Source organism: Stenella coeruleoalba (assembly GCF_951394435.1).
Source record: "Stenella coeruleoalba genome assembly, chromosome: 1".
In the NCBI taxonomy this organism is placed as follows: Eukaryota; Metazoa; Chordata; class Mammalia; order Artiodactyla; family Delphinidae; genus Stenella; species Stenella coeruleoalba.
Window position 1 is genome coordinate 16,035,564 of NC_137169.1, and position 23,508 is coordinate 16,059,071.

The 23,508-nt window shown below is 37.3% G+C and overlaps 1 protein-coding gene across 10 annotated transcripts in view; it reads right to left on the minus strand.

The window, feature by feature from the left end:
* Positions 1 to 23,508, minus strand: part of EIF4G3 (eukaryotic translation initiation factor 4 gamma 3) — a 367,346-nt gene that overhangs the window by 183,751 nt on the left and 160,087 nt on the right. For 9 of the 10 annotated variants that reach the window (XM_079928402.1, XM_079928400.1, XM_079928399.1 and 6 more), the window contains one exon: positions 641 to 736. In XM_079928402.1, the coding sequence (XP_079784528.1) occupies positions 641 to 670 (30 nt within the window). In that variant the 5' untranslated portion in view covers positions 671 to 736. Of the gene's footprint in view, positions 1 to 640; positions 737 to 23,508 lie in introns of those variants that run through there. The other variant, XM_079928397.1, reaches the window with a different exon arrangement.

Sequence of the window (23,508 nt, forward strand, 5' to 3'; positions counted from 1 at the left end):
TGGACAGCTGAAGCCACTGTACACTTTTGTGAAACAGAAGGATGAACCTTGAGTAAATTCTCAGTCTCTGAAATACTTATTGCAATCCATGTAAAAGATGAGCAAAGAGGATGATAGCATTTACACTTGTATGACAATTTATTTACCGTCTGAAGAAATAAATACACTATTGGTGTAAGTCATGCATATGTCCACACAGTCAAATAGTTAGAACTGATCTAGTAACAACGATTCAGAAGTCTTACTTCCCAAAACACTGGAATTTCAGAGTCCAATTAATGAAATTTAATTTACTTTCAAAATCATGCTTTACACTTCTCCTGAATTTTGAACAGTACAAATAACAAATTAAGAGCTGAGATGAAGTGAACTTGAATGCAACCAGAACTTGAATGACACAGAAAAGTAAAAGAAGATTAAAAGCTCCATTTCTTCTTGTTCTTAATAAATTCAAATTATTCCTATAGGAAAGGTCTGAAAATGCAATGCTATCCAATAATAATAGTAATAATAATTTAAAAAATTATTTTGGTAAAAATTTTCCAAAATCGAGTAAAAATATTAGCCAAAAGAACCTAAGCTACTACAAACACAAACTTAGGTGGAGAATATTCTCTAGAACAAGTTTCTGCTCACTTACCGGAGAACGGGTCTGAGGTTGTGAATTCATTGTCTGAGGAGCTTGAGGGTATACCAACGTGGTTGGACCTGCATTCTGTCCAGAGGGATAAGGGGTCTGTCAAAGAATGGCAAGAACAATATCATAACGTGAGTAAATATGGCATAGTAACTCAAATTCAAAGCGTTCAAAAGTTTAGGAAAGTGTTTATTAATGTTGTTTACAGCTCTACTTTTAAAAACTTATTTTTATCACAATACCCAGCAATTCAGAATCAGTGCAGCTTTTTTAGAAGTTTTCTTAAATCTCCTGATGAGAAGCAATTTCATCACACTACTCAGAACGGTGAGCAATTTAAAACTTATGAATAATTTATTTCTGGAAGTTTCCATGTAGTATTTTCAGACTGTGGTTGACTGCCGTTAACTGAAACCTCGGAAAGTGAAATTGCAGATAAGGGGGGAATACTGTACTTTATACTGAAGCATAAACTTCTGGCTGTCAAGATAATACACACAGAATTGAGATGTACCCCTTATGAAAACAGAGAAATCTCTTTCTACACTTCAGAAAGTTACATAAGAACTTAGCCCTCTCATAACTAGTGTATTACAGAAAGGAACAGCAGCCCATTTTTTTCACAGAAGACGCTGAAAACATGCATGCTGGCCATATTTGATCTTATTCAAACTTTTCACCAATATCTTCAACACTAGAGCCATATAAGTAAACACACAACTAACTGCAAAAGAAGTATGTGAATTAACATTCAGGCTCAAGTTCTTTCATTCAGTAATACCACCCTTACTGTCCACACATAGCTGATGCTCTATCAATACTGAAACTCTATCATTGCTCTCAAAATGAATATTAATAAAACAAAGAATTTATTTTCCTTTAGCTTGGAATTACTCTTTTAAACAAACAAAAAATAATCAAGTACTTCTCATATTTAAATTGTATGTATGAAAAGAGCTGATGCATACTCTGTACACAAGCAGTTTCACCTGAATGCAAAGCATAACATCTGATGACTGCCACACATGGTTGTGATTCCTCTCTCACAACGTATGCCATTGTGGCATTAGCAATATATATGTATATTTTTGTTGTTGTTGTTGTTAATGGACTCGGGTCCTTTTTATTTTATTTTTTTAATTGTTGGCTGCCTTGGGTCTTCCTTACTGCGCGCGGGCTTTCTGTAGTTGCGGCGAGAGGAGGCTACTCTTCACTGCAGTGAGCAGGCTTCTCATTGCGGTGGCTTCTCTTGTTGCAGAGCACAGGCTCTAGGCGCATGGGCTTCAGTAGTTGCAGCACGCGGGCTCAGTAGTTGTGGCACGTGGGCTTCAGTAGTTGTGGCGTGTGGGCTCTAGAGCACAGGCTCAGTAGTTGTGGCGCACGGGCTTAGCTGCTCTGCAGCATGAGGGAATCTTTCCGGATCAGGGATTGAATCCGTGTCCCCTGCATTGGCAGGCTGATTCTTAGCCACTGTGCCACCAGGGAAGTCTCCCATTTTGCAATATGTTAATAGGTGCATTGATAAAGAAATTTTGCCAATACCTCGCTCAGCTTTCTTGCAGAGAATCTGTCCATTCTTTGTGAATGGTTTTAGAAATTTCAAGGAATGATTTTGACTTGTACCTGTTGTTGAGGCAGGGAGTACAACCGTGAAAGATGCCTCTATGCTTTTCCTCTCTTCTCTGCATTTAATGACATGATTAACCAAGTTTACTGATTAAATTATTCTCAAGTAACTTCTTCAATATACTATTACACTTTGTTGAAAAACACTGCAAAAGCCTGAATGGGAACATTCTATGAACATGTTTCATAACATCAAATGTATAGAGAAGCAGGGATAGTCATTTTGATAGTCATAATAGATTTTGTTCATACTTTCCTTTTCAAATACTTTCAAAGTTATCACAAAGATTTACTTCTCCAAGACTATATACATGAATGCTTTATATTTAAATGGCAATCCAGTTCACTGTACAAGTTTACAAGTTGAGACATATTCTCATTTTCATCATTACTTTCAAGTTTCAATGAACTCTCTTAAGTCACTGACTTTTTTTATTAACTGCAGGTAACAACAAAAACTAGCAAATGGTGGTAATTGACTCTCTGTTAACAGAATGCCAGTGAAGGAAGACAAGCCAATCAAAACACACTTTGTACTGCATACATAACCTTTAAGTCCATAATAACTACTTAAAAAACAGTGATTGTGACAATTAAAGATAGAAATCTGAGGGTGAATCCCATTACAACACAGAACACACTAACAGCAACTTAGGTCCAGATGCTGACGGTTTTCAAAATAAGGATGTGTGAAAAAATTGATAAGATTTTCAATTTTCAAAATAGAAGGGAATTAAGCAAACAAAAATAATTATAGCATTTAGATAGCTCTTAATATGTTTCAGAAACCATTCTAAGCACTTCACATATGACAAGGAGATGAAAGGTTATTTCTTAAAACACTCACTTCCCCTTAAATAAATACTGCCGTAAAGACTAAATTCAACATTGTGCACAGGTGTGCAGGCACACATAAATCTGATTTAGAAATTATGTAGCCATAGCCTTTCAAAGAGCTATCAGGTGATACTTACCACATTTTAAATAAGCTTATCCTTTTATTACACAATTCCATTTCAAGAAATTGACCCTAAAGATAAATTCATAATAGCAAAAATAAAGAAGCACTCTGAATACAGAGTGCTTATAAATGTCTTATAAATGTCTCCATTTATAAGAGAGAGATTAAAGTAAGCTATATTCAGTCAAAGAGAGAATGTAGTGTAATCTCTGAGCTAAGAAAGAATGAGGGAAATCTACATACACTGTCATGGAAAGGTATCTACAATACTAAGTGACATAAGCAGATCACAGAATTAGTAAGAATAAAAATCCTATTTGTGTAGTGCTTTTTGATATATGCTAATAGTATACTCAAAGATGTCTTGGGAAGACATATAGCAAACCTAAAATTGCTACTTTGCAGAAATAGAATTGAAAGGGGGATATAGGATACAACTTGTAGGTTTTATTTTATATACTCTGTATTAAGGGCACACCTCATTTTATTGTGCTGCGTGTTACTGTACTTCACAGATACTTTGATTTTTACAAATTGAAGGTTTGCAGGAACCCTGCATCAAGCGTGTCATTTTTTTAAGTATAGTTGATTTACAATGTTGTATTAGTTTCAGATGTACAGCTAACTGATTCAGTTATATGTATCTACATATATTCTTGTTCAGATTCTTTTCCAATATAAGGTTATTACAAGGTATTGAATATAGTTCCCTGTGCTATATAAGCATGATTATCAACTCTATTTTCCCAGTAACACTTGCTCACTTCATGTCTCTGTGTCACATTTTGGTAATTCTCGCAATATTTTTAACTTTTTCATTATTATTATTATATTTGCTATGGTGACCTGTGATCAGTGATCTTTAAGGTTACTATTATAATTGTTTTGGGGCACCATGAACTGCACCCATATAAGTCGGCGAACTTAATCCATAAATGTTGTGTGTATTCTGACTGCTCCACTGACAAGCTGTTCCCCATCTCTCGCACTCTCCTCAGGCCTCCCTATTCCCTGAGACACAACAGTATTGAAATTAGGCCAATTAATAACCCTGCGATGGCCTCCAAGTGTTCAAGTGAAAGGAAGAGTCCCATGTCTCTCACTTTAAATCAAAAACTAGAAATGATTAAGCTTAGTGAGGAAAGCATGTCGAAAGCTGAGATGGGCAGAAAGATAGGCCTGTTGCGCCAGTTAGCCAAGTTGTGAATGCAAAGGAAAAGTTACTTCTTGAACGAAATTACAACTGCTATTTCAGTGGACACACGAATGATAAGAAAACAAAACAGTCTTATTGCTGATATGGAGAAAACTTTAGTGGTCTGGAGAGATCAAACCGGCAACAACATTCCTTTAAGCCAAAACCTAACCTAGAGCGAGGTCCTAACTCTCTTTGGTTGTGAAGGCTGAGAGAAGTGAAGAATTTGCAGGAGGAAAAGTTTAACGCTAGCAGAGGTGGTTGGTTCATGAGGTTTTAGGAAAGAGGCTTGTATTTGTATGTCTCCATGACATACAAATCCAAGGTGAAGCCACAAGTGCTGATGTTGAAGCTGCAGCAAGTTACCCATAATATCTAGCTAAGGTAAGGAATGAAGGTGGCTACACTAAACTACAGATTTTCAGTGTAGATGAAACAGCCTTCCATTTAAGAAGATGCCATCTAGGACTTTCATAGCTAGAGAGGAGAAGTCAATGTCTGGCTTCAAAGCTTCAAAACACTGGCTGACTCTCTTGTTAGGGGCTAATGCATCTGGTGACTTTTAGCTGAAGTCTGTGCTCATTTATCATTCCGAAAATCCTAGGGCCCTTAAGAATTCTGCTAAATCTAGTCTGCCTGCGTTCTATACGTGGAACAACAAAGCCTGGATGACAACACATCTGTTGACAGCATGGTTTACTGAATATTTTAAGCCCACTGTTGAGACCTACTGCTCAGAAAAAATGATGCCTTTCAAAATATTACAGCTCGTTGACAATGCACCTGGTCACCCAAGGGCTCCGAAGGAGATGTACAAGATTAATGATGCTTTCCTGCCTGCTCTCACAACATCCATTCTGCAGCCCATGAATCAACTTTCAGGTCTTATTATTTAATGAATACATTTCGTAAGACTATTTAGCTGCCATAGATAGTGATTCCTCTGATGGATCTGGGCAAAGTAAACTGAAAACCTTCTGGAAAGGATTCACCATTCTGGATGTCATGAAGAACATTCGTGATTCATGAGAAGAGCCCAACATGTCAACAGTAACAGGAGTTTGGAAGAAGTTGATTCCAAACCCCCGCGGGGTTCCAGACTTCAATGGAGGAGTCACTGTAGATGTGGTAGAAACAGTAAGAGAACTAGAATTAGAAGTGGAGCCTGAAGATGTGACTGAATCGCTGCAATCTCATAATAAAACTCTGTGACAGATGAGGAATTGCTTCTTATGGATGAGCAAAGAAAGAGTTTCTTGAGATGGACTCTAATCCTGGTGAAGACTACTGAAATGACAACAGAGGATTCGGAATATTACATAAATTTAGCTGATAAAGCAGTGGCAGGTTTTGAGAGGACTGACTTCAGTTTTGAAAGACATTCTGCTGTGGGCCAAATGCTGTCAAACAGCCTTGCTTGCTACAGGGAAGTCGTTCATGAAAAGAAGAGTCAGTTGATGCGGCAGACTTCAATGTTATTTTATTTTAAGACATTGCCACGGCCACCCCAGCCTTCAGCAGCCACGACCCTGGTCAGTCAGCAGCATCAACATCGAGGCGAGACCCTCCAGCAGCAAAAAGATTATGACTTGCTGAAGGCTCAGACGATGGTTAGCATTTTTAACAATAAAGTACAGTTGACCCTCAAAAAACAGGGGTTTGATCTGTGTGGGTCCAGTTACATGCGTATACTTTTCAATAAATACTACAGTGCTTCATGATGTATGTACATCAAATCATTATGCTGTACACCCTACTGATACAGCACTGTTTGTCAATTACACCTCAGTAAAACTAGCGGAAATAAATAAATACTACAGTACTACACAATCTGTGGTTGGTTGAATCTGCAGACGTGGAACCAGGGATACAAAGTGCCAACTATGGGACTTAAACATCCATGGATTTTGGTATGTGTGGTGGGCCCTGGAAACAATCTCCCAAGTTGTTCAAGGGTCCATTGTGTTTTTTAATTAAGGTACGTACATTGATTTTCTTAGACATAATGCTATCGCACACTTTATGCACTACAGTATAGTGTTAACATAACTCTTATATGCACTGGGAAACCAAAAAATTTGTGTGAATTGCATCACTGCTATACTCGCTTTATTGTAGTGTTCTGGAACCAAATCCACAATATTGCCGTGGTATGCCTATATGTATTTTTCCTTTTTCATAAGAATTAATTACTTTTATAATAAAAACTCATTGAAGATAAACTCTGTGATAGTTTCCCTTTCCTTCAACTTCCCTTCATGTGATAGAAAATAGTAAAGCAAACCAGAAAATCCAGTAGGAGGTCTGTATTTTGCGAAGTTTTAAATATTTCTGGAAAACAACTGAAATATCGTCTCATAAATCACAATGGAAACTAAATCAACAATATTTATGGAAATGTAACACAAAGACACTATGCTGTGGGCTATGTGCCTAAATGAGGCCAATAATATATGTTTACTGGTGTTTTAAGCTTCAAGAAATCCACAATTTAATCAATAAAGAGATAGATAATAGATGTACGTAGTATTTACTCAGCCATACAGTATAATCCTTTGCAGTCATTAAAAAAAGATACAGAGGAGTATTTAATGACATGGAAAGAATGATATTGAGAGAGAATGCTGAAATAAGCACATATATGTACAAAATGTTGGTAGTATCTCAAGTCACTAGAGAAATACCAAAATTACTTAATAAATTGTGTTGGGATGACTAGATAATCATCTAGGGGGAAGGAGGATATATACGCTCAACTCATGATACCAAAAAATTCCAGATTGATTAAAAATGTTGGAATGTAAAACATGACACTTTAAAGGTACCAGAGGCAAATCTATTTCTGTCATCTTAGAGCTGGGAATTACTTTTTTTTTTAATAAATTAATTTTATTTATTTATTTTTGGCTGCGTTGGGTCTTTGTTGCTGCGCGCAGGCTTTCTCTAGTTGAAGCGAGCAGGGGCTACTCTTTGTTGAAGTGCGCGGGCTTCTCATTGCGGTGGCTTCTCTTGTTGCGGAGCACGGACAGGCTCTAGGCGTGCGGGCTTCAGTAGTTGTCGCTCGTGGGCTCTAGAGCGCAGGTTAAGTAGTTGTGGCATACGGGCTTAGCTGGTCCACGACATGTGGGATCTTCCCGGACCAGGGCTCGAACCCCTGTCCCCTGCATTGGCAGGCAGATTCTTAACCACTGCGCCACCAGGGAAGCCCTACTTTTAAAATCTAAATAAAAACAGTACCTATGGATACACGAAATATTTTTTTAAAATAAACTATTACTATAAATTTATAAAAGTTCTCAATTTTAGTATTTTTCTCTATAACTATATGTGTATATACATATATATGAGTAAATGTGTTCCTTCATTCTTATTAACTAGCTATTAGAGGATATAAATAGTGAGAAACTCTTCTATCAAATAAATGTTTGACATCTAAATCTGGCCAGAGAAGTAAAGATAATACCTTAAAGTCTAGACCAGCACTTTGACCATATTGGCATCCACAATGCTTCGAAGCACCTTCAACCTCTTACAATTGTCTTCCTGAGAGATACACAACCAGTGTAAATAAAAATTTCTGTGATGAACTTTTTCATCTTGCAAAACTGAAACTGTACAACCACTGGTCCAATTTAACTTTTATTTATACACATTTTAATCACTTAGAATTTAAATTTAAATAACCAGATATGGCTAGTTGCTACCATACTATACAGCACAGATGCAGAAAGCTGTTAATTCCAAAATTTTACTCTTCTCATGTCTACCTTTTATATCTTTACAAATGTAACTCTAATTTTACAGAAGTACAGTAACATCCCATAAGCAAGAGTCCACGATAAAACGCTGGAGAGAGAAGCAGAGACGTATCACTGAACTGGACATGCAGTCTTAAGCATATTACAATTGTCCCTTGCTATCCCCTCTGGGGCTTGCTTCCAAGACCCTCATGGATACCAAAACCCACAGATGCTCAAGTCTCATATAAAACAGTTTCAGTACAGCAAGCCCTCCATATGCGCAGGTTCAGAACCCGCAGATACAGAGCGCCAAATGTACTTGTTTTCCTCAGCTAACTAAAGACTAAAACTTTATGGCACTGATTCTCAGAATGTGGACTGCAGAGCCCTAGTGATGAGAAGGCCTGGGAGAGAAAACAGTCTCACAACATTAATGCCAAGATGTTGTTGTGCTGACATTTGCACTAATGACAGAAAAACAAGAAGGGTAAAACTACTGGTGCCTTAGTAAAAACCATACCAATGGCAGTCCTTGTATTCTTCACTCCCACACTCTCACCATGCGCTCACAAAAAAAAAAAAAAAAAAAAAAAAAAAAGAGCGAGTACTTAAGTATGTCATTTATGTGACAGTAAAAATCATTAATTTTTATTCTGAGATAATTATAGAGTCACATGGAGTTTAAAACATAATACAAAGAGTTTCCATATGCTCTTCATCTAGTTTTCCTTAATGGTAAAATCTTATGTAAGTATAGTACAATACCAAACCTTGAAAAATAACATTGATATGATCCAGTAAACTTATTCAGATTTCTTCAGTTCTACGTGCACACACATTTTCGTGTATATTTAGTTCTGGGCAATTTTATCACATTTATAGGTTCCTGTCACCACTGCTACAGTCACAATACAGAAAAGGTTCTTCACGGAGATCCTTTGCGCTACCCTGTAAAAGCCATAGGCACCTTCTTTCCTTCGTCTTTTCTACCTTCACCTCTTATGCATCTAACCTTTAGGAACCACTAACCTATTGCCCATCTCTGTAATCTGATCATATAGAGATGTCATAAAAATGACATCACGAAGTAAGGAAGCTTTAGAACATGTCTTTTTAATATACTGTGTGACCAAATGAGAGAAAACAACTGAAACACTTCTGCAGTATATTGGGGTTAGCAGGTTATATCAAGAAAAAGCATTTATAAGACTGTTTAAGTAACAAGCTGAACTAGGTGCTTTCTCCATGTAACACCATGTTACTTGAAAGAATAAATAAGAGACAAACTATGCTTATGCAGACCTTGGTACACGGCATTTTATTGAAAATGAACAAAGTGAACTTATCGAGGAAAATTGAAAGTATTTGTCACCAATGATAAAATTCAAGCTTTCAAATGAAAATTCAACTTTTAGAAAATGTGTAACTATCACCATGAGCTTGGCATATTCCCAACACGTAGACTTTCCAGCTAAGAATGTGATTTTTTTTATACTCTATAATAAAACAGTACGTGAAAGATCCACATAACTCAGTCAAGCAGTATTTTCCAAATGACCCACGCACGATGATACACAGAGTATATAATTAATTCAAGTGCAAGACAGACCAATAGATTTTAATGTAACAGAGTACCAAAAGTTCACTAATATGGATTCAGATTCCATACTGCAACTAACGTTTAAGAAACTACCACTTTTTCAGTTTGGTATAGTATCAAAGAATAACCACAACTTTCTGAAGAGGCTGTATAAAATATGCCTCCCTTTCCCAGTTACATCCCTGGGTAAGACTGTATTTTCCTCATATACTTCAACTGAAATAACACTGTAACAGGTCGAGTGCAGAAGCAGATATAAGATTCCAGCTAACTTCTATTAAGCCAGATATTAAAAGATTTGCAAAGCTTTGAATAATACAATTCTTCTCATCAATTTTTTTTGTTTCAGAAAATATTTTTTCAAAAAAATGTATTATCAGGTTTACAAAAATAGGTTTAAATTTATTTTAAAACAATATTTTTAAATTCCTCAGTTTTAATTTCTAATACAGTAAATATTAACATATATAAGATAAAATATTGAGAACCCCAAATATTTTTATTTAAGAGTACAAAGAAGCCCTGAATCTAAAAGTTTTGAGAACACTGACCTAGATTAATACTAGAGCTGAAAGGGATCTTCCTTTACTTATTGCTATTAAAATATTAAACATTCACTTTGTTTCCCTATCCTTAAGTTTTTCCTCAAAACTTTCTATTCCTGATGGCTGAGCGACAGTTTGTTTTCATTCTCCCAAATTTCCACATTAATGTGGTTTACTGTGAACCTAAAATAATTTCCATCCGCACTGCTTCCAGGAACCTTCAATCTTTCAAAAACTGTCTTCCTGAGCTCTACATAACCACATTCAAAAGAACAGGAAATGTAGTGGTGTTTTTGCCTGTCCTTGCCCCAACCCCTACCTGGCATGGCACAATCTGGAGGAAGACACACAATTCCCAGTTCCTCCTTCAGAACAGAAAGAAAAAGGCTGAACTTGTTTGTAACATTCTGGCTTGTCTGGGGGCTGAGGGGTTGGTTTCTGTCTCACCTGACTCAGACCAATGATGGGAAGAGTGACATAGTTTGGATATAAGATTGGGTCCCTGAAAGGAGTGGCACCTGCTGAACTACATGCGAGCTGCAGTAAGGCTTCAGACCTGCAGGCACCTGGGGCAAGAGACTACAGGCAGGAGAACACAACAGAACATTTAAGGCCTTGAGAAGAAGCCAGGGTAAGACTGAGCAATAACAACATTTAAAAGGAGCCACATATACAGTAGAATTGGGGGGAAACCAAACACACAAGCCCGGGGAAGATGTATGCACAGAAAATGATGGCTGATGGTCTTCCCCTGCAAGAAGCCAGTTTTCAAATACTGGAAGGTATGGCTGTTTTTTCAAGTGCTCAATTATCAACAGAAGATTACAAGGCATATAAATAAATAGGGAAACATGGCACATTCAAAGGAACACCATATATCTCTAGAAACCGACCTCAAAGAGACATAGCCTTTGGAGTTACCTGACAAAGACTTTAAAACAACTGTCTTGAATATGCTCAATAAACTACAGGAAAACATGGAAACCTAAAGGAAATTAGAAAAACAATATATAAAGAAAATGAGAATATCAACAAAGAAATAGAAATTGTAAAAACAAGCAAACAATTTCTGGAGTAGAAAAATATAATAACTGAATTTTAAAAATTTACTTGAAAGGTTCAATAGCAGATTCAAAGAGGCAGGAAAAAAAAATGGTGACCTTGAGGACAAAACCTTTGAATTTATCAAGTTCAAGAAGAAAATCAAAAAAATAATAATAAAAAAGTAAACAGGGCTTCCCTGGTGGCGCAGTGTTTGAGAGTTCGCCTGCTGATACAGGGGATACGGGTTCATGCCCTGGTCTGGGAGGATCCCACATGGCGCAGAGTGGCTGGGCCCATGAGCCATGGCCGCTGAGCCTGCGCATCCGGAGCCTGTGCTCTGCAACGGGAGAGGCCACAACAGTGAGAGGCCCGCGTGCCACAAAAAAAAAAAAAAAAACTAAACAGAGACTAAGGAACATAAGGGACCCGATCAAAAAACCGATACGTGCTTATTCCAGGAGAGAGGAACCAAGATGGCGGAGTAGAAGGACGTGCTCTCATTCCCTCTTTTTTGTTTTTGTTTTGTTTTGTTGGCGGTACAAGGGCCTCTCACTGTTGTAGCCTCTCCCGTTGTGGAGAACAGGCTCCAGACGCGCAGGCTCAGTGGCCATGGCTCATGGGCACAGCCGCTCCGCGGCATGTGGGATCCCCCCGGATCGGGGCGCAAACCCGTCTCCCCTGCACCGGCAGGCGAACTCTCAACCACTGCGCCACCAGGGAAGCCCCTCTCACTCCCTCTTGTGAGAACGCCAGAATCACAACTAGCTGCTGGACAATCATCGACAGGAAGACACTGGAACTCACCAAAAAAGATACTCCACATCCAAACACAAAGGAGAAGCCACAATGAGAAGGTAGGAGGCACGCAATCACAGTAAAATCAAATCCCATAACTGCTGGGTGGGTGACTCACAGACTGGAGAACACTTATACTACAGAAGTCCACCCACTGGAGTGAAGATTCTGAGCCCCACGTCAGGCTTCCCAACCTGGGGGTCCAGCAACAGGAGGAGGAATTCCTAGAGAATCAGACTTTGAAGCCTAGTGGGATTTGATTGCAGGACTTCAACAGGACTGGGGGAAACAGAGACTCCACTCTTGGAGAGCACACATAAAGTAGCGTGCGCATCGGGACCCAGGGGATGGAGCAGTGACCCCAGGGGAGACTGAACCAGACCTACCTGCTAGTGTTGGACGTCTCCTGCAGAGGCGAGGGGTGGCTGTGGCTCACCGTGGAGACAAGGACACTGGCAGCAGAAGCTCTGGGAAGTACTCCTTGGAGTGAGCCATCTCAGAGACTGTCATTAGCCCCACCAAAGAGTCCAGGTAAGCTCCAGTGTTGGGTTGCCTCAGGCCAAAAAACCAACAGGGAGGGAACCCAGCCCCACCCTCAACAGTCAGGCGGATTAAAGTTTTACTGAGCTCTGCCCACCAGAGCAACAGACAGCTCTACCAAACACCAGTCCCTCCCAACAGGAAACTTACACAAGCCTCTTAGACAGCGTCATACACCAGAGGATAGACAGCAGAAGCAAGAACTACAGTCCTGCAGCCTGTGGAAAACACCCACATTCACAGAAAGATAGACAAGATGAAAAGGCAGAGGGCTATGTACCAGTTGAAGGAACAAGATAAAACCCCAGAAAAACAGCTCAATGAAGTGGAGATAGGCAACCTTCCACAAAAAGAATTCAGAATAATGATAGTGAAGATGATCCAGAACCTCAGAAAAAGAATGGAGGCAAAGATCGAGAAGATGTAAGAAACGTTTAACAAAGACCTAAAAGAATTAAAGGACAGAGATGAACAATACAATAACTGAAATGAAAACTACACTAGAAGGAATCAGTAGCAGAATAACTGAGGCGGGAAGAATGGATAAGTGACCTAGAAGACAGAATATGGTGGAATTCACTGCCGTGGAATAAAGAAAAAGGAATGAAAAGAAATGAAGACAGCCTAAGAGAGCTCTGGGACAACATTAAATGCAACAATATTCGCATTATAGGGGTCCCAGGAGGAGAAGAGAGAGAGAAAGGACCCGAGAAAATATTTGAAGAGATTATAGTTGAAAACTTCCCTAACATGGGAAAGGAAATAGCCACCCAAGTTCAAGGAGCACAGAGAGTCCCAGGCAGGATAAACCCAAGGAGAAACACACCAAGACACATAGTAATCAAATTGGCAAAAATTAAAGAAAAAGAAAAATTACTGAAAGCAGCAAGGGAAAAATGACAAATTACATACAAGGGAACTCCCATAAGGTTAACATTTGATTTCTCAGCAGAAACTCTACAAGCCAGAAGGGAGTGGCATGATATACTTAAAGTGATGAAAGGGAAGAACCTACTACCAAGATTACTCTACCTGGCAAGGATCTCATTCAGATTGGATGGAGAAATCAAAAGCTTTACAGACAAGCAAAAGCTAAGAGAACTCAGCACCACCAAACCAGCTCCACAACAAATGCTAAAGGAACTTCTCTAAGTGGGAAACACAAGAGAAGAAAAGGACCTACAAAAACTAACCCAAAACAATTAAGAAAATGGTAACAGGAACATACATATCCATAATGACCTTAAAAGTGAATGGATTAAATGCTCCAACCAAAAGACACAGGCTTGCTGAATGGATACAAAAACAAGACCCATATATATGCTGTCTACAAGAGACCCACTTAAGACCAAGAGACACATACAGACTGAAAGTGAGGGGATGGAAAGAGATATTCCATTCAAATGGAAATCACAAGAAAGCTGGAGTAGCAATACTCATATCAGATAAAATAGACTTTAAATTAAAGAATGTTACAAGAGACAACAAAGGACACTACATAATGATCAAGGGATCAATCCAAGAAGAAGATATAACAATAATAAATATATATGCACCCAACATAGGAGCAGCTAAATACATGAGGCAACTGCTAACAGCTATAAAAAAGGAAATCGACAGAAAACACAATAATAGTGGGGGACTTTAACACCTCACTTACACCAATGGACAAATCATCTAAAATGAAAGTAAATAAACAGAAGCTTTAAATGACACAATAGCTCAGGTAGATTTAATTGATATTTATAGGACATTCCATCCAAAAACAGCAGATTACACTTTCTTCTCAAGTGCACATGGAACATTCTCCAGGATAGATCACATCTTGGGTCACACATCAAGCCTCAGTAAATTTAAGAAAACTGAAATCATATCAAGCATATTTTCTGACCACAACACTACAAAATTAGAAATGAATTACAGGGAAAAAAAGGTAAAAAACACAAACACATGGAGGCTAAACAATACATTACTAAATAACCAAGAGATCACTAAAGAAATCAAAGAGGAAATCAAAAAATACCTAGAGACAAATGACAATGAACACACGACGATCCAAAACCTATGGGATGCAGCAAAAGCACTTCTAAGGGGGAAGTTTATAGCAATACAATCCTACCTTAAGAAACAGGAAACATCTCAAATAAACAACCTAACCTTGCACCTAAAGCAATTAGAGAAAGAAGAACCAAAAAAACCCAAAGTGAGCAGAAGGAAAGAAATCAGAAAGATCAGATCAGAAATAAATGAAAAAGAAACGAAGGAAACGATAGCAAAGATCAATAAAACTAAAAGCTGGTTCTTTGAGAAGACAAACAAAATTGATAAACCATTAGCCAGACTCATCAAGAAAAAAAGGGAGAAGACTCAAATCAATAGAATTAGGGGCTTCCCTGGTGGCGCAGTGGTTGAGAGTCCGCCTGCCCATGCAGGGGACGCAGGTTCGTTCCCCGGTCCAGGAGGATACCACATGCCACGGAGCAGCTGGGCCTGTGAGCCATGGTCGCTGGGCCTGCACGTCCAGAGCCTGTACTCCACCACGGAAGAGGCCACAGTGGTGAGAGGCCCGCGTACCGCAAAAAAAAAAAAAAAATCAATTGAATTAGAAATGAAAAAGGAGAAGTAACAATTGACGCTGCAGAAATACAAAGGATCATGAGAGATTACTACAAGCAACTCTATGCCAATAAAATGGATAACCTGGAAGAAATGGACAAATTCTTAGAAATGCACAACCTGCCGAGACTGAACCAGGAAGAAATAGAAAATATGAACAGATCAATCACAAGCAGTGAAACTGAAACTGTGATTAAAAATCTTCCAACAAACAAAAGCCCAGGACCAGATGGCTTCACAGGCGAATTCTATCAAACACTTAGAGAAGACCTAACACCTATCCTTCTCAAACTCTTCCAAAATATAACAGAGGGAGGAACACTCCCAAACTCATTCTACGAGGCCACCATCACCCTGATACCAAAACCAGACAAAGATGTCACAAAGAAAGAAAACTACAGGCCAATATCACTGATGAACATAGATGCAAAAATCCTCAACAAAATACTAGCAAACAGAATCCAACAACATATTAAAAGGATCATACACCATGATCAAGTGGGGTTTATTCCAGGAATGCAAGGATTCTTCAATGCATGCAAATCAATCAACGTGATACATCATATTAACAAACTGAAGGAGAAAAACCATATGATCATCTCAATAGATGCAGAGAAAGCTTTCGACAAAATTCAACACCCATTTATGATAAAAACCCTGCAGAAAGTAGGCATAGAGGAAACTTTTCTCAACATAATAAAAGCCATATATGACAAATCCACAGCCAACATCGTCCTCAATGGTGAAAAACTGAAACCATTCCCACTAAGACCAGGAACAAGACAAGGTTGCCCACTCTCACCACTCTTATTCAACATAGTTTTGCAAGTTTTAGCCACAGCAATCAGAGAAGAAAAATAAATAAAAGGAATCCAAATCAGAAAAGAAGTAAAGCTGTCACTGTTTGCAGATGACATGATACCACACATAGAGAATCCTAAAGATGCTACCAGAAAACTACTAGAGCTAATCAATGAATTTGGTAAAGTAGCAGGATACAAAATTAATGCACAGAAATCTCTGGCATTCTTATACACTAGTGATGAAAAATATGAAAGTGAAATTAAGAAAACACTCCCATTTACCATTGCAACAAAAAGAATAAAATATCTAGGAATAAACCTACCTAAGGAGACAAAAGACCTGTATGCAGAAAATTATAAGACACTGATGAGAGAAATTAAAGATGATACAAACAGATGGAGAGATATACCATGTTCTTGGATTGGAAGAATCAACATTGTGAAAATGACTCTACTACCCAAAGCAATCTACAGATTCAATGCAATCCCTATCAAACTACCACTGGCATTTTTCACAGAACCAGAACAAAAAATTTCACAATTTGTATGGAAACACAAAAGACTCTGAATAGCCAAAGCAATCTTGAGAACGAAAAACGGAGCTGGAGGAATCAGGCTCCCTGACTTCAGACTATACTAGAAAGCTACAGTAATGAAGGCAGTAATGTACTGGCACAAAAACAGAAATATAGATCAATGGAACAGGATAGAAAGCCCAGAGATAAACCCACACACATATGGTCACCTTATCTTTGATAAAGGAGGCAAGAATATAGAATGGAGAAAAGACAGCCTCTTCAATAAGTGGTGCTGGGAACACTGGACAGCTACATGTAAAACAATGAAATTAGAACACTCTCTAACACCATACACAAAAATAAACTCAAAATGGATTAAAGACCTAAATGTAAGGCCAGACACTATCAAACTCTTAGAGGAAATCATAGGCAGGACACTCTGACATAAATCACAGCAAGATCCTTTTTGACCCACCTCCTAGAGAAATGGAAATAAAAACAAAAATAAACAAACGGGACCTAATGAAACTTCAAAGCTTTTGCACAGCAAAGGAAACCATAAACAAGACCAAAAGACAACCCTCAGTATGGGAGAAAATATTTGCAAATAAAGCAACTGACAATGGATTAATCTCCAAAATTTATAAGCAGCTCATACAGCTCAATAACAAAAAAAGAAACAACCCAATCCAAAAATGGGCAGAAGACCTACATAGACACTTCTCCAAAGAAGATATACAGACTGCCAACAAACACATGAAAGAATGCTCAACATCATTAATCATTAGAGAAATGCAAATCAAAACTACAATGAGATATCATCTCATACCAGTCAGAATGGCCATCATCAAAAAATCTAGAAACAATAAATGCTGGAGAGGGTGTGGAGAAAAGGGAACCCTCTTGCACTGCTGGTGGGAATGTGAACTGGGACAGCCACTATGGAGAACAGTATGGAGGTTCCTTAAAAAACTACAAATAGAACTACCATATGACCCAGCAATCCCACTACTGGGCATATACCCTGAGAAAACCATAATTCAAAAAGAGTCATGTACCAAAATGTTCATTGCAGCTCTATTTACAATAGCCAGGAGATGGAAGCAACCTAAGTGTCCATCATCGGATGAATGGATAAAGAAGATGTGGCAAATATACACAATGGAATATTACTCAGCCATAAAAAGAAACGAAATTGGGCTATTTGTAATGAGGTGGATAGACCTAGAGTCTGTCATACAGAGTGAAGTAAGTCAGAAAGAGAAAAACAAGTACCGTATGCTAACACATATATATGGAACCTAAGAAAAAAAAAAAAAAGGTCATGAAGAACCTAGGGGTAAGACAGGAATAAAGACACAGACCTACTAGAACATGGAACTGAGGATATGGGGAGGGGGAAGGGTAAGCTGTGACAAAGTAAGAGTGGCATGGACATATATACACTATCAAACGTAAAATAGATAGCTAGTGGGAAGTAGCCGCATAGCACAGGGAGATCAGCTAGGTGGTTTGTGACCGCCTAGAGGGGTGGGATAGGGAGGGAGATGCAAGAGGGAATAGATATGGGGACATTTGTATATGTATAACTGATTCACTTTGTTATAAATCAGAAACTAACACACCATTGTAAAGCAACTGTATTCCAATAAAGATGTTAAAAAAATACAGTATATGTATAACTGAATCACTTTTCTGTACCCCTGAAACTAACACAACATTGTTAATCAACTATACTCCAATATAAAATGAAAATTAGAAAAAAAAATACAGAATAGAACCATAGGGGAAAAAAGCAATGAAACCAAGGTCAACAAAACTGACAAAACTTTAGCTAGACTGAATAAGAGAAAGAAAAATAAGAGAGATAAATAAATGAAATCAGAAATCAACAAGGGGACATTTTAACTGATTTTACAGAAATAAAAAGGATTATAAAGAGAATGCCATAAATAATTATACACCAAAATCTAGATAACCTATATGAAATGGACAAAGTCCTAGAAGCACACAACCTATGAAAACGGAATCATGAAAAAATAGAAAAACTAAACGGACCTATAACTGGAAAGGAGACAGAATTACTCGTCAAAAACCTTGCAACAAAGACAAGCCCAGGACCGCATGGTTTCACTGGTGAATTTTACCAAACATTTAAAGAATTAACAACAATCCTCCTGAAATTCTTCCAAAAAACTGAAGAAGAGAGAACACTTCCAAACTCATACTGTGAGTCTAACATTATCCTGATACTAAAGACAGATAAAAACAATACAAGAAAAGTACAGACTAATATTCCTAATGTAAATATCCACAACAAAATACTAGCAAACAGAATTCAATAGCACATCAAAAGGATTATACACCATAACCAAGTGAGATTTATTCCTGAAATGCAAGGTTGATTCAACAAACAAAAATCAATCAATATAATACCCCCACACTAACAAAATGAAGAGAAAACAAGATCATTTGAACTGATGCAGAAAAACCATCTGATAAACTTCAACACCCTTTCATGATAAAAATACTCAACATACTAGGAATAGGAGAAAACTACTTCAATATAATAGAGGCCATACATGAGAAGCTCACATCTAATATCATACTCATTGATGAAAGACTGCAAGCTTTTCCTTTACGATCAGGAATAGGACAAAGATGCCTGCTTACACCACAACTATTCAACATAGTACTGGAAATTCTATCCAGAGTAATTAGACGACAACAACAACAAAAAAGAATCCAAATTAGAAAAAAAAAAAAGATTATCTCTGTTTATAGATAGCATAATCTATGCAGAGAGCCCTAAGGATTTCATAAGTCTGTTAGAAGTGATAAGCAAATTCACCGAAATTACAGTATAAATAATAAATACATAAAAACTAGTTCTTTCTATACATTAACAATAAATCTGAAAAGGAAATTAGGAAAACAATTCCATTTAGATTGGGAGTTTGGGATTAGCAGATGCAAACTATTATATATAGAATGGATAAACAACAAGGTCCTACTGTATAGCACAGGGAACTACAGTCAATATCCTGTGATAAACCATAATGCTAAAGACTATGAAAAAGAATGTAGAGAGATATATATATATATATATCTGTAACTGAATCACTTCGCTGTACAGCAGAAATTAACACATTGAAAATTAATTATACTTCAATCATTTTATAAAAAGAAAATTCCATTTATAATAGAATCAAAAGAATAAAATACTTTGAAATAAAATTAACCAAGGAAGTGAAAGACTTGTACACTGAAAACTACAAAATGTTGCTTAATGAAATTAAAGAAGACATAAATAAATGGAAAGAGATTCCATGTTCATGAACTGGAATACTTAATATTGTTAAGATGTCAATACTTCACAAAGTAATTTACAGATTCAATACAATCCCTATCAAATCCCAATGACATGTTTTGCAGCTATAGAAAACTCCATCCTAAAGTTCACATGGAATCTCAAGGGACTCTGAAAAGCCAAAATAATCTTGGAAAAGAAGAACAAAGTTGGAGATCTCAAACATCCTGATTTCAAAACTTATTACAAGTCTACAGAAATCAAAACAATGTGATACTGGCATAAAGATAGACGTATAAACAAATGGAAGAGAAAAAAGACTCCAGAAGTAAACCCTCGTATGTATGACCAAATTATTTTTGACAAGGGTACCAAAACTACTCAATGGGGAAAGGACAGTCTTTTAAAACAAATGGTATTAGAAAAACTGGATATCCACATGCAAAAGAAGGAAGCTGGACCCTTACCTTTCACCATATACAAAAATTAACTCAAAATGTATAAAAAACCAAATCCTAAGCGCTAAGAGTATAAAAATCTTAGGAGATAATATAGGGAGAAAGTTTTATGATACTGGATTTAGCAATGATTTTTGGATATGACACCAAGAATACAAGAAACAAAAGAAAGAAAGATACACTGGACTATATCAAAACTAAAAACTACTAGGCATCAAAGGACACAATGAGGGAAAAACTCACAAAATTGGAGAAAATATTTGTAAATCATGTATCTGAAAACAAGTTAATATACAGAAATCCTACAATTCAACAACAAAAAAAGACCTGATTGAAAAATGGGTAAAGAATTTGAATAGACATTTCTCCAAAGAAGGTACGCAAATAGCCAGTAAGCACATGAAAAGATATTCAACATTGCTAATCACTGCAGAAAAATGCAAATCAAAACTACAATGATATACTAACTCACACCCATTAGGATGGCTACTAAAGAAAAAAAGAAAGAAAATACAGAAAATAACAAATGTTTGGTTAGGATGTGGAGAAACTGGAACCCCTTGTGTGTTGCTGGTACACATGTAAAACAGTGCAGCCAGTATGGAACACAGAATGACAGTTCTCCAAAAAATGGAAAATAGAATTGTCAGGTAGTTGAGCAATTCTATTTCTGGTATATATGCAAAAGATTTAAAAGCACAGCCTTGAAGGGATGTTTATATACCTATGTTCACAGAAGTATTCACAATAGCCAAAAGGTGGAAGCAACTCAAGTGTCCAAGGACAGGTGAATGGACAAACAAAATGTATATACATATAATGGAGTATTATTCAGTCATAAAAAGTAAGGAAATTCTGATACATGCAACAACATGAATGAACCTTGAAGACATTATGCTAAGTGAAGTAACCCAGTCACAAAAAGACAAACAGTGTATGATTCCACTTATGAGGTACTTAGACTAGTCAAATTTAAAGACAGAAAACAGAATGGTTGTTGCCACATGGTAGGGGAAGAGGGGGTGGGTGTTATCATTTAATGGGTACAGAGTTTCAGTTGTATGAGATGAAAAGAGTTTTAGAGACAGATGGTAGTGACGGTTGCACAAATATGTGGATGTACTTAATATCACTGAACTATACAGTTTTAAATGGTTAAGACAGCAAATTTTATATGTATTTACCACATTTTAAAAAATTTTAAAGTATCAACACACATTATCACAAGGTCTGGTCACAAACAACTTTGTTTTGACAGCATTTATTCAACTCCATCAATTAGCTGTCAGACTAATACATAACTGTATATACACATATATACTTGCTTATTTATATCTCATTGAATTTTAAGCAGTACTTGATTAATTAGACCTCTCTAAACAATGACAACTTGATATGTCACTGTAATCCACCTGAAACTCATAAATGGTAGCTAAATATAAAAAATCACCTAATACAGTCTTTAGAATCATCATTTAACGATCTGCACAACACACAATGCCTTTTATATATTTCAGTGAAGGGAAAAGCCAAGTTCTTATCTTTTATTTCCAAGGAAGAAGAGTAACAGAGAATCAGACCCAGGCAGAATATATATTCAACTACCTCATAAAGAGGTTTTAAATGAAAACAAAAAAAAATTCCCCCTCACCACACTGGACATCATCAAAGAAACACTACAAATGACCATAGGAAACAGAAATAATTCCTCCATTACAGAGGAAAACATTGTTTCTGCATGTCATTCAGGGTTCAGTGAGACATCTGTTGCAACTAACTGTCAATCTTACAAGAAGTGGAGAACCACTTTCTCTTTTCCCAAATCTGAATTTATCTGCTGTGGAATAGCTGAGTTTACTTGATATCCTTTTGTAACTTCTTCTCTGGAACATGCCCAAGCACCATGGCTGAACCTTAGATTTTCAGGCCCAGACAATTTTAACACTGAGAAACAACCAATTTTTTCATTTATCTATTGCAACAGGTCAGATATGGAACCACAAATAGCCAGTGCAATTGCTGGAATTACTTTCAAATGGTGTTCAAGTCAGTACCACTTACATGGAGTGAATTAGAAGGTATGTCCTTCCAGGTATATTAAATTCCTAATGACTGCACCAAGTAAAAAGATGCTAAAAGAGAAATCCCAGTAAATATTCAAAATAAAAACAAATCCTCTCATGTTTCCTTAATATTTTTTTGAAACAGAGAATGAAGCAAATTAAAACAGTGCAATAACTGTTTAATGCACAAGTCATTTTTTTCATCCACCATAAAAAGGTATGTATTTCCCACAGTATCAAGCACTGTAAGTAATGTAATTTTATAGACTACTAGACTAATTAAATATTCCCACTTAAACATTACTGTAAACAGAATGCTGGCATTATTTCCTCCTAATGAATCCATTTTTCCTTTCCCTTTCGAAATAATCTCAGACTCAAGTTCATATGCTGTACCTCGAAAAGCAACACTCAAATGTCAAAAAGAACTAATCAGTGACTCACTGCCTCCCAGACAAATAAGAAGATTATGATTACTAGATATGCTCAGGCTTCCAAGTGCTTTCTCTTTCAGATCCAAGCATGTAAACAGGTACACAGGGTAATAATAATCACATTTTGACACACTGAAAGACTTAATTACAGTACCCATTGGTGCCAGCCCTGAGTACAAGGTGAGTAAATCAAGAAAATCAGAGTAACACTACAAACATCCTAAGTTAATATTAATAAAATCCAGCAAATATACATCACTAACATTTCTATTTCAAAAAAGCATGTGCGGGCTTCCCTGGTGGCGCAGTGGTTAAGAGTCCGCCTGCCGATGCAGGGGACACGGGTTCGTGCCCCGGTCCGGGAAGATCCCACATGCCGCGGAGCGGCTGGGCCCGTGAGCCATGGCCGCTGAGCCTGCGCGTCCGGAGCCTGTGCTCCGCAACGGGAGAGGCCACAGCAGTGAGAGGCCCGCGTACCGCAAAAAAAAAAAAAAAAAGCATGTGCTTTAACTTCACAAAAAGGAAAAGTTCGTACATAAAAATTTCATACATAAATACCTCAATGATGACCCTGAAGCACCCAAAAGGAGTATTTGTCCAGAATACAAGCTAAAGTGTAATTG